Here is a 12,395-nt window from a genome sequence, read left to right on the forward strand (position 1 = left end):
CATTATCAGTAGGACTTCCCTTGTATTGTGAGTATATCTGGCTATTGGCTAATCTGGCTAATCATTTTGATACCAACTGACCAAGCTTGGCGTGACATTTGTGCCACTGTACCAATATAGTGGTAGCACGCGCGACAGTGTGGAGTAAGTCCACACAACTCTCCTTTGAGCCAGTGGGGTCCAGGCCTGTGGAATGTTTAATGTCTAATGAAGCAGGCAGAAGTACTGGACGTGTTGGCAGCAGTTCAGGGACCAATGATGGGCCTCTCATGGTTGGCCCAAACTTCTGTCTTGTGAAAAAGATTGGTGCTGGTAATTTTGGAGAGGTGTGGCAGGGAAGGAACATCAAGACCAACGAATATGTGGCCGTCAAAATGGAAGCAATGAAGATCAAAGGGCCACAGCTACCTTTGGAGTATAAACACTACAAAAAGTTGGGACATTCAGAGGGAATTGCTCAGGTCTACTACTTTGGCCCCTGCGGGAAACACAATGCATTGGTGCTGGAATTGCTCGGGCCCAGTCTAGAGGAGCTGTTTAACCTCTGTAAAGGCCACTTCTCCCTCAAGACCTTCCTCATGATAGCCATAGAGCTGATAACACGGATGGAATATGTCCACAGCAAGAACTTGACACACAGAGACATTAAGCCAGAGAACTTTTTGCTGGGAAGAAAGCATGGCAGCGGAAGCAAGCATAAGCACATTCACATCATTGACTTTGGTCTGGCCCAAGAGTATTTTAACCCAGAGACCAAAACACACATCCCCTACAGCGAGAAAAAGAGCTTCACCGGCACGGCGCGCTACGTGAGCATCAACACACACCTGGGCAGAGAGCAAAGCAGGAGGGACGACATGGAATCAGTTGGTCACATGCTCATGTACTTCCTACGAGGGAGACTCCCCTGGCAGGGCATGAAGGCAGACACCGCAAAGGAGAGATATAAGATGATTGGCGACACCAAACAAAACACACCAATTGAAGTGCTTTGTGAAAAGCTCCCCAAAGAGATGGCCGCCTACATGCGTTACGTCCGGAGGCTGGACTTCTTTGAAAAGCCTGATTACGACTACTTGAGGAAACTCTTCGCTGATCTGTTTCACAAGAAGGGCTATATCTTTGACTATGAGTACGACTGGGTCAGCAAGCCAATCCCCACGCCAGTAGTTCCTAGTCCCAACAGAGTTAAAGCACAGACATTGCCCAGAAAACAGTTGCCTGATCCCAAAAGAAGAAATTCTCATCCCAAAACATTAAACACCGCCAATCTCACTGCTGCACGAGTCGTCACCGCTCCCTCTGAGGTTGAAAAGGCCTCATACTGCTGTGGTTTCTTCAAGAGGACAAAGAAGAAGGCCCAGAAACACAAATAGACGAATAAAGGATAATAGGAAAGAATTGATACAATTCTGGTCACTGTTACGTTTTAACCACCAGGACTTCCCTATATGGTGTCAATAGGCACCATAGGGACCCTCAATAAGTGTGAGTTTTTTTGTAAAAAAATAAAACGCGTGGAGGTGAGTAAGCGTCAAATGTACATGTTTTGCCTGTACTTATAACTTGACTGCAAAGCCCAACATTATGATTTCACCTAGATGGACCAATTTCAGGACACAAATAGTCCAATAGTCCATATTTACAAAAATCATCTTGTTGTCATGACCTAAACCCAACAGGAAGTCTGAGATTGTCCTTTTTTCCTGGGCTGTTATATCTTTCCCTTGCTTTTGGTAGTCATGGATACCGGTTCCCTCTTTCTGCTGTATGGGAGTCCAGACTGTGACAGATTTTACTCAATAACTGCATGCTTGCATAACGTCTTCAGACTGTCTGGAAAGGTAAAATTATGGCCTTTGCTTTGTAACAATAAAATTGTTTAATATAGCTATGAAAATATTTCCTAATTTTAGAAGATGTACAAAACAGCCCAATTGCCTAAGTTCATCTCGATCCCGTCGGAAGAGCACAGTTAGAACAACGCACCACAGGTACTGTATAATGGTCTGAGTGCGCATGATTAGCAGTAATAGAATTATTTGAGACACATAGAGGTACTTTGGGGCTTGGCTGAATCCGCCATTGTTTCTCCAGGTTGAAAAACACAGCTTTCGCCATTGGAATTGCATTACGGAAACGCATACATTGTTACATTGTTAGGGTTAAGTATTGTAATGCAGATAATAGCACAACCACCGATCTACCGGTAATTAAAAATTAAAACGGGACGCCAAATATTAAAACTCTCCGCGATCCTGCCAATAATCATGTTCTATGAGACAAATATCTGAGTTTTTTCTGGACCAATCAATAACGTGACATTTATCCCTATTCGCTCAAACTATAACATGATGTTTGTGTAGGCAGTAGAATAGCATGGTGGACTTTTACAGCCTGCTGACCTTAGTATGGTGATAAGTTTCCCTTATCGGGAAGATCAGTAAGTTGACTGATTGTCCAGCACAACCCATCGGCTATGCAAGTTGGCCAAGCTTGGTGTGATGTTTGTGCCGCTGTACCAATATAGTGGTAAACACACGATAGTGCGGAACAAGTCCACTCATCCATTTACATTCAGGCTGGTCCAGTTGTGTGAAATGTTAAATGTCTAATGCAGTCCAGTACCTTTAGTACTGGACGCATGGGCCGCAGTTCAGGGACCAATAATGGGCTTGTTATGGTTGGCCGAAACTTCTGTGTTATTAGACAAATTTGCTCTGGTAATTCTGCAGAGGTGTGGCTGGGAAAGAACGTCAAGACCAACAGCTATGTCGCCATTAAAATGGAACTCATGAAGATTCAAGGGCCTCAGCTCCCTTTGGAGTATGAACACTACAAAAGGTTGGGAAATTCGGAAGGAATCCCTCAGGTCTACTACTTTGGCCCCAGTGGGAAACACAATGCATTGGTGCTGGAGCTGCTCGGGCCAAATCTAGAGGAGATGTTTAACCTCTGCAAATGTACCTTCTCCCTCAAGACCTTCCTCATGATAGCCATACAGCTGATAACACGCATGGAATATGTCCACAGCAAGAGCTTGACACACAGAAACATTAATCCAGAAAACTTTTTGGTGGGACGATTGGGAAGCACGCATCCGCAGGCCATTCACATAACTGACTTTGGTCTGTCCAAAGAGTACTTCAACCCTGAGACCAAAGAACACATCCCCTACTCTGAGCAAAAGAGCTTCACCGGCACGGCGCGCTACGTGAGCATCAACACACACCTGGGCAGAGAGCAAAGCAGGAGGGATGACATGGAATCACTGGGTCACATGCTCATGTACTTCCTACGAGGGAGACTCCCCTGGCAGGGTCTGAAGGCAAACACCACAGAGGAGAGGGATCAGAAGATCGGGGACGCCAAGCAAACCATACCGATTGAATTGCTTTGTGACAGCTTCCCCAAAGAGATGGTCAACTATATGCGTTACGTCAGGAAGCTGGACTTTTTCGAAAAGCCTGATTACGACTACTTGAGGAATCTCTTCATCAATCTGTTTCAGAGGAAGGGCTTTGTCTTTGACTATAAATACGACTGGGATGCCAAGTTATTCCCTGCGACAATAGGTCCTAACCCCAGTTACACACGCCTGCAACCTAGCCGGAGATTTAAAGTGCAACAGTGGATTAAAAAACTGCTGCTCGCTGATCGCAAAAGAAGTAAGTCTCATCCCAAAACATTGAACACTGTCAATCTCACAGCTGGACGAGTCATCGCCGCTCCCTCTGAGGACACCACAGGCTTCTGTGGTTTCTTCAAGAGGACAAAGAAAGACCAGAGATACAACTAGAAGAAGTGAAAGATTTTGGGGAAGACTTGATACAATTCTGGTCACTGAGTTATATTCACCTGTGCGTCCTTAGCATGTGAACAGGCACCATAGGGACCCTCGATAAGTGTATGTTTTTTTTTTTTGTAAAAAACAAAAAACAAAACAACAACACGTGAGGGTGGGGAAGCTTTGAACATCTATGTTTCTCCTGTACTTTGTAGCTTGACTGTGAAGCCCAACATTATGGTGTCACTTAGATGTACCAATTTCAGTAGACACGTCTATCATGCCTATATTACAAAAATCCTCTTGGTGTCATGACCCAAACCCAACAGGAAGTCTGCCATTTCCCTTTTTTAGTGGGATGTTACATCTTTCTCATGATTTTGGAAGTCATTGCTGCCAGTTACCACTTGATGCCTTGTGGGAGTCCTGACTGTGACAAAAACGGCTAGTTTGCACAAAGGGAAGACCAACAATATGACCTCTGCTTTGTAGAAATCGAATCGTATAGTAGCTATGAAAATATTGTCAGATTGCATGTATACAATTAAAAGTAAAAACATGCTGTAAATGCTGTATGATCAGCAGTAATAGAATAGCATGGGGAATTTTTACAGCCTGCCTAGACTTGGATTAGTATGATGATCAATTCATCAGGAAGATCAACAAATTCACTGATTGGCCGGCTCGACCCTTGGGCTTTGCAGGTTGGCCAAGCTTGGTGTGACGTTTGTACCACTGTACCAATATAGTGGTAGCACACGCAACAGTGCAGAGCAAGGCCATACAACTCCACTTTGATCAAGTGTGGTTCAGGTGTGTGGAATGTTTAATGTCTGATGCAGCAGGTAAAGGTACTGGACGAGTGGGCCACAGTTCAGGGACCAATGATGGAACTGTTATGGTTGGCGCAAACTTTTCTGTTATGGGAAAGATCGGTGTTGGTAATTTTGGAGAGGTGAGGCTGGGAAAGAACATCAAGACCAACAGCTATGTGGCCATCAAAATGGAAGCCATGAAGGCCAAAGTGCCACAGCTCCCTTTGGAGTATAAACACTACAAGAGGTTGGGAAATTCAGAGGGAATTGCTCAGGTCTACTACTTTGGCCCCTGTAGGAAGCACAATGCATTGGTACTGGAATTGCTCGGGCCCAGTCTAGAGGAGATGTTTAACCTCTGTAAAGGCCACTTCTCCCTCAAGACCTTCCTCATGATAGCCATACAGCTGATAATCCGGATAGAATATGTCCACAGCAAGAACTTGACACACAGAGACATTAAGCCAGAGAACTTTTTGCTGGGACGATTGGGAAGCAAGTCTCCGCACATCATTCACATCGTTGACTTTGGCTTGTCCAAAGAGTACTTCAACCCAGAGACAAAGAAACACATCCCCTACCGTGAGCACAAAAGCTTCACCGGCACGGCACGCTATGTGAGCATCAACACACACCTGGGCAGAGAGCAAAGCAGAAGGGATGACATGGAATCAGTGGGTCACATGCTCATGTACTTCCTGCGAGGGAGACTCCCCTGGCAGGGTCTGAAGGCGGATACTGCGAAGGAGAGGTACCAGAAGATTGGGGACGCCAAACAAAACACACCGATTGAAGTGCTTTGTGACAGCTTCCCCGAAGAGATGGCCACCTACATGCGTTACGTCAGGAAGCTGGACTTCTTTGAAAAGCCTGATTACGACTACTTGAGGAAACTCTTCACCGATCTGTTTCAAAGGAAGGGCTTTGTCTTTGACTATAAATACGACTGGGATGACAAGTTAGTCCCCTCAACAGTAAGTCCTAACCCCAGTTACATGCGCATGCAATCCAGTAGCCGAGTTAAAACACAACAGCCGCCCAAAAAACAGTTGCCTGCCGAGTCCAAAAGAAGTAAGTCTCAGGCCAAAACATCAAATACTGTAGATATCGCTGGACGAGTCATCACTGCTCCCACTGAGGTCGAGGTTGCCACATACTGCTGTGGTCTCTTTAAGAGGACAAAGAAGAAAGCCCAGAGACGCTAAATAGAATAAGTGAAAGGAGACCCTATGTTGAAAATAGGCAAAGCATTTCAGAAGAATTATGATCTGTAATCGTTGATAATGTTCCTCCACCTATCATGATATTTAAGTGGAGGGGAGATTGCCATCTCCACCAGCACAGCCTATACCATTCTTTTCCTGGTGACCAATTTCCTCCGATTTGATTGTTACAAAGCAGAGGGCACATTGTTGCATTTTCCCTTCCCTTCGAGTCCTAGTCTTAAGACGTTATGCATTTTTGGCATTTTTCTAGAGTTCCTTTGTGTGTGTTAATCGGGATAGAATAGGGATAATATATAGCTGACAAGTAAAGGAACGTTGTGCTTCCAACAACTTCGCAAAACATCCTTGACTATGAGAAAACAATACTGTTTGAAACTTCGATGTCTGTGGGTCGATTTGAAAGAAATCAGCAATTTTTTTTAGAGAATAGTTCTTTATTTATGCGATTCAGGAAAAGATGCATGGTTAAAATCATCTTTTTATTATATTCTTCGTGGGAGGTGTGTGTGTGTGTGTGTGTGTGTGTGTGTGTGTGTGTGTGTGTGTGTGTGTGTGTGTGTGTGTGTGTGTGTGTGTGTGTGTAGGTAATATTGCAAACTGCTGGACTGATTTCTTGTGCACGTTGAACTTGCCAGTAGGTTAAATCTATCACATTTTTTTCTGCATCTTTGAGATATTGTGCTCATCCTCTCCACTAGTATTCTGATCATGAGGGGACTGTGCACAGGACATCTCAATAGTCCAACTTCCTAGAAGAAGAGGCCACTCTGGTATGTTTTGACTATGTCATTGGCTATGTTGTACAAACTCTATATTCAAACGGTATATACTATACACTACTAGAAAGTGTTACTGATGCCTATCGCTCAAGGAGTCAGACAGATCTGCCAGAGAAGCCTAGAACCGAAGGCTTTTTTTCTTGGGATCGTAAGCCTCTCTCGATTGCCATTTGACACTTTTCATGACATTTTCAAACATTCACAACCAGGACAGGAATTTCAGAGACCCCTCAAGTTTGGCCTCATGTCGTGTTCCCCTCTGCCTCTTTCCTCATCGGTGTATTTTGGTGAGATTCTGAATTCTCAAATTAACCATTTTACAGTGAGACTAGTCATGTGCCTGGGTGGAGATGGAGATCTCTTGGTGTCACGTGAAACTTGACCAATCATGGAGATTGGCCCATTTATAATAGTCCACCAATCCTCAAGCTTATCCGACATATGCCCGTTTATGCCCATCCGTTTGGCTACGGGTATAGACTCTAATTACTCTAATTAAGCGCTTATTATTATCCGACATACTGTATGGTGCCATGAGGTTCGCTCACCATCACCCGGAATGCTGGTCCCTCATTGGCTGTTAATGACGACATTGTCAGAAATGCTGGTCCCTTATTGGGCTACGGGCTTAAACACACACAGCTAGCTACCTACCTACATACGCAGTCAAACGCAGTACTTGCTCACAAGTAGGCCATACATGGCCTAACTGTGCACAAGGTGAAAGTTGGTACCTCGACAGAGTGCAGTTCTAGTATATAGATAGATAGATTCAGCTGCCAACTTGCGTCTTGTGCACAAGTAGGCCAGGAATGCTGGTCCCTCATTGGCTGTTAGTGGTGGCGTTGCCAACTAGACTGCACTCTGAAAAGTAAATACCAACTTGACTGCACTCTGTCGGAGGGACAGCGAATACACTTCCCGGCACCGGAACCTAACCTTAAACCTAACCCTAACCTCAGTATAACTATGCTTAAACCTAACCCTAACCTCAGTATAACTATGCTTAAACCTAACCTTAACCGAGTCGCCGCGCCGAGCGTTGCGAAGGTCGCATGAGCCGACTCCGCACCGCCCGACGGGTCGGGGGGGATGAAGATTTACTATTCTATAGAATAGTAAATCTTCATCCCCCCGACCTTTATGAATTTCACTGTTGACTTGCCCAATGCGTCTGCTCTGCGGTACAATGATTGATTGATTGATTGATTGATTGATTGATTGATTGATTGAGCAGTTTATTGAAAATTATTTAAATACTCAAGAAGGCCAGTAGGCTTGTTTCCATTGTGGTCCTTTTGGGGAAGGGAAAGAAGCAACAATACAAATACAAAACAGGAACAAAAAACACAAAACTGAAAAAGATAATAATAATAAAATAATAATAATAATAATCTAAATGATCAATTACTTGGTTTGAAATTAAGTCACTAAACAAAAAAATCAAAATAAAAAAACTAAAAACATGGCCAACCATCTTTTTAATGAGAATTTGAAGTTGTTTCAAAGGAACTGATTAACTTGAGTAGGAAGGTAAATCATTTTGAACGGCTGCCAAGTATAGGAAAGATGTCCCCCATATTGCTGTACAAACGACAGGGCTTGAAATCAGTAGGGCTACTACCTCTGTTGGAATACCTGTGCATATCACTAAATGAACAGTCGTGACTGATGGATGGACATGTGTACTGTGCAGACCATAGCTAGCCAAAGTGACTGCCTGTCACATCACCCCTGAGTGGAACATGATCTTTTTGCAAACCCCTAATCATGAACAACACACAGGCACAAATATGGGGACATAACCCAGCCAAATAAAAACATAATTTTGAATAGAAGGAGGAACACCGCTCATCAATGTCACGTTTCATCCGCCTGGACTGTGTCTGACAACACGGTCATCTAACATCTAACACACTAGAGTTTGAATCTTCTGCCACTACCATGAGAAAACAATGCTTATCGTCGTTTCAGGCGCCATTTAAACGGAGACGGTTTCTGGAGAAAACTGCTAAATAAAATGTTGGATATGCCGTCCGTTTAGACGACAGCAGCGTTTTCGGGGGTTGAATCCGTAACAAAGTGAAACCCACCTTTCAGAGTGGAAATCTTTGAAGACGCAAAACGTGCGATGTCATGGCTCACGTTGGCTAACAGTGCAGAAGTGTGGAGCCACGCTGAATGTACAGTATACAAAGCAAACGTGACATGACAGCTGTGAAGTAGAACGTGGCACGTCACAGCGCCACATGCCATGCACAGTACCGCGTTTTTAATTACTGATGCGTCTCTGTGTAAATGCATGTATGTAACAGAGCTTTGCTAATATCCCAGATTACAAGGCGTAGGTTCGATCGTTGGGGGCATCAATAAATGCTATGCTCATGAATCGCTGTCTGTGGACATGTTCAGCTTCCAATGCCGTGGTGGTAAATGAGACAGATGTGTATGTCAGCTGAGAGCCAGCCAGGATGGCATTGGCAATACCTCATCTAAATATCAAGTTGAAGATTAAATATATACAGAATCTGAGCTGTGTGATTTAGTTTTTATACGTTCTTATGTGGTTGACACAGGGGACTGTCCATTCAATTGCTGTGGTTGGAGTGGTGCTTTTTTTAGGTCAATGTGCAACCGAAAAGTTAATTTATATTTTGTTTAATTATTTAATTATTATGCAGCAGTATTTTATTTTATACATATATATTTCTAAAAGTTTTTGTTCCCAACGTTATTTTTTCGGTTTCCTCTCTTTTCCATTTGGACCCTCTTGCGCCTGCTGGTGGGTGCTTCCTCAGGGAGCGTTGGACCCTTTCTTTACACAAAGTGGGGTTGGCCATTAAGCCAGTGATTCCTGTCAAGGACCCCAGTTTGATATGCATTAGTCCATGGACCCCCATTTCATACGATTCTTTTTTTTTTTTAATCTCTGGGACCCCAATCTACACTGGAAAATCCTCAGTGTTAATTTAACTGTGGATGTACATTTGTGCACTCTCAGTGTTAAAGGGCCATAAGGGTCCATTTGGACCACTGTTGGTCCCAGGATCTGACGTTGAGAACCAGTTGAATAAACAGAAATAGCTATTCATATAGTTGACACTTCATTCATACAGGCCTTTATATATATGGTGAAAAATCTAAATCTATGTTGTTCCAAAAAACAACAAAAGAAATGTTGTTTTATCCCAGCGTAACATGTACTCGTGACCTAAACAATGAGAAAAAAATATATTTTCTGACAGATTAATCACATGAAATGAAAACAAACCAAAGGGAAACAACAAACGCTCTCAATGTGCGGGGAACTTTACGGAAAATACATGACAAATGCGTTAGAAAACCTCAAAAAGCGGTGATAACTCGTCCAGCGGTGGAATCGACAGTTTTTAACATTTTGGGCCTAGACTTACTGACTTTGGGCTCAGGTAACTGTTTCTTGGGCCGCTGTTGTGCTCTATCTCTGATGGCTTGCAGGCATGTGACGTTGGGGACAGGACCTACTGGTGTGGGGATTGGCTTGCTGACCCAGTCGTATTCATAGTCAAAGACATAGCCCTTCCGATGAAACAGATCGGTGAAGAGTTTCCTCAGGTAGCTGTAGTTGGGCTTTTCAAAGAAGTCCAGCCTCCGGACGTAGCGCAGGTAGGTGGCCATCTCTTCGGGGAAGCTTTCACAAAGCACTTCGATCGGCGTGGCTCGCTTGGCGTCCCCGATCTTCTGGTACCTCTCCTTTGTGGTGTCGGCCTTCAGACCCTGCCAGGGGAGTCTTCCTCGCAGGAAGTACATGAACATGTGACCCAGTGCTTCCATGTCATCCCTCCTGCTTTGCTCTTTGCCCAGGTGTGTGTTGATGCTCGCGTAGCGCGCCGTGCCGGTGAAGCTCTTGCGCTCGCGGTAGGGGATGTGTTTTTTGGTCTCGGGGTCGACATACTCCTTGGACAGACCAAAGTCTACAATGTGAACGGTGTGCTGATGCTTGCTTCCCGGTCTTCCGACCAGGAAGTTCTCCGGCTTAACATCTCTGAATGTCAGGTTCTTGGTGTGGACATATTCCATCCGCGTTATCAGCTGTATGGCTATCATGAGGATTGTCTTGAGGGAGAAGGTGCCTTTGCAGAGGTCAAAAAGGTCTTCTAGACTGGGTCCGAGGAGCTCCAGCACCAGCGCGTTGTATTTCCCACAGGTGCCAAAGTAGTACACCTGAGGGATTCCCTTAGTTTTTCCCAACTTTTTGTAGTATCTATACTCCAACGAGAGCTGTGGCGTTCTGGTCTTTATGGGTTCCAATTTGACAGCCACATATTCGCTGGTCCTGAGGTTCTTTCCCAGCCGCAGCTCTCCAAAATTGCCACTGCCGATCTTTTTCAAAACACGGAAGTTTGGGCCAACCATAAGAGCCCCGTCGTTGGTCCCTGAACTCTGGCCCACGAGTCCAGTACTGTTGCTTGCTGCATTAGACATGAATCATCTCACACACATGCACCTCCTTGGATGAAATTGGAGTTGTCTACTCTGACCACAAAAGAATGGAGTTCTGTTGATCAATAGAAAATGAGTATAGAGTATGAAATAATCTTGTTCTGTTAATTGGATATTTAAAACTGGTCTGGTGGTAACCTCTTCAAAACAGTGTATCCCTTCTAACAGATTACAAGATTGGAGTCCTGTTGTATATGACAATACTTATACTGGTTCAGCGGCACAAATGTCACGCAAGGCTTGGCCAATCTATAAAGCCAATTGTGAAGCATACATGACAAGGGGATTGTTGGCAAACTAACTGTTATGCAATGTCATTTCGGGAATGATCTCCCTGACTTTACTAACCTTGTGCATGCTTGAACTGCTTGTTATTAGGTCTCAGGCCAAAGGCTTTCAACCCCTTCCCGACATTCATCCAGATATTTTTGAGCGGTGCTCTTCAAAGGAGCTAAGCTCCAACATCTGGCTCTGTCCGGGACCCGAGGCTTGGCCTACATCTGGCCTACATCTTTGCTCAAAGCGTTCAAAGTTTGTTGTACGCCCAGGGTCACATTGGCCAAGCTTCGTGGGGCACTTGGCCTACATCTGGCCTACATCTTGGCACAAAGCGCTCAAAGTTTGTTATACGCCCAGGGTCACGTTGAGTTTAAGGAGAGAGCTCCGACTCCAGATGCAAAACAGGTAATGATAGTAGGAGAGGATGGAGATGAAGAGTCTGACATGTAACCAGTTCAACCTCAAGGGGGTGCCAACAACCCTCTTAAGCTTCTGAGAGAGTGGTGAGAAGGCTGCCCCCTTCTCAACAAGACCTGATCAAGAGACCACATCACCCCAGTTCTCCATGACCTCCATTGGCTCCCAGTAAAACACATAATTCAAAATACTGATCACCACCTACAAGGCCCTCAACAGCCAGGCTCCTCAAACAAACATATCAACGGCAATAATAGTGACCGGTGAGATAATACATTGCAACTAGCTACAGTATACACAAACTAATACACTTAGCAAATTATTCTCTTTCTGCTGTGTTTTCTTTTACTTTGACTATGGCTCAAATTCTGATCTGTTGGATGAAAATGAGCTCCCAGACAAGGCATGCAACATTGATTGCAGTATTTGCTTAAAGTGAGAAAGATGCCTTCCAGGCTGGCTCTACAGACAGGGATTTACATATATGGGCACAAAAGGGATTGTATGTATGATGATGTCAGATGTCATAGACGTCCTAGGACTTTAACATAACGAAAACCTGAGTGAGCATGTTCGGGGTCTCACAGCATATCTCCATATACAGTACATG

General features: G+C 44.4%; 4 protein-coding genes across 4 annotated transcripts; 3 read left to right on the top strand and 1 right to left on the bottom strand.

Annotated features, from left to right (window-relative positions):
• Positions 1 to 269: 269 nt before the first annotated feature.
• On the top strand, positions 270 to 1,376 carry LOC308304910 (casein kinase I-like; the record flags this gene model as incomplete). The annotated part of the gene is made up of 1 exon (XM_080749535.1): positions 270 to 1,376. One exon carries the CDS (start codon positions 270 to 272, stop codon positions 1,374 to 1,376), a length of 1,107 nt encoding a protein of 368 aa, XP_080605661.1.
• A 543-nt stretch (positions 1,377 to 1,919) lies between these two features.
• LOC308304911 (casein kinase I-like) lies at positions 1,920 to 3,799 on the top strand (the record flags this gene model as incomplete). Its single annotated transcript, XM_080749536.1, has 2 exons — positions 1,920 to 1,974; positions 2,736 to 3,799. 2 exons carry the CDS (start codon positions 1,920 to 1,922, stop codon positions 3,797 to 3,799), a joined length of 1,119 nt encoding a protein of 372 aa, XP_080605662.1.
• An 817-nt stretch (positions 3,800 to 4,616) lies between these two features.
• LOC308304912 (casein kinase I-like) lies at positions 4,617 to 5,807 on the top strand (the record flags this gene model as incomplete). The annotated part of the gene is made up of 1 exon (XM_080749537.1): positions 4,617 to 5,807. The coding sequence occupies one exon, from the start codon at positions 4,617 to 4,619 to the stop codon at positions 5,805 to 5,807; it is 1,191 nt and encodes a 396-aa protein (XP_080605663.1).
• Positions 5,808 to 9,952: 4,145 nt separating this feature from the next.
• LOC308304915 (casein kinase I-like) lies at positions 9,953 to 11,071 on the bottom strand (the record flags this gene model as incomplete). Its single annotated transcript, XM_080749540.1, has 1 exon — positions 9,953 to 11,071. The coding sequence occupies one exon, from the start codon at positions 11,069 to 11,071 to the stop codon at positions 9,953 to 9,955; it is 1,119 nt and encodes a 372-aa protein (XP_080605666.1).
• Between the last annotated feature and the right edge of the window lie 1,324 nt (positions 11,072 to 12,395).

The sequence above is a fragment of the Nannobrachium achirus genome, assembly GCF_963921795.1.
Source record: "Nannobrachium achirus genome assembly, chromosome: 19".
NCBI lineage: Eukaryota > Metazoa > Chordata > Actinopteri > Myctophiformes > Myctophidae > Nannobrachium > Nannobrachium achirus.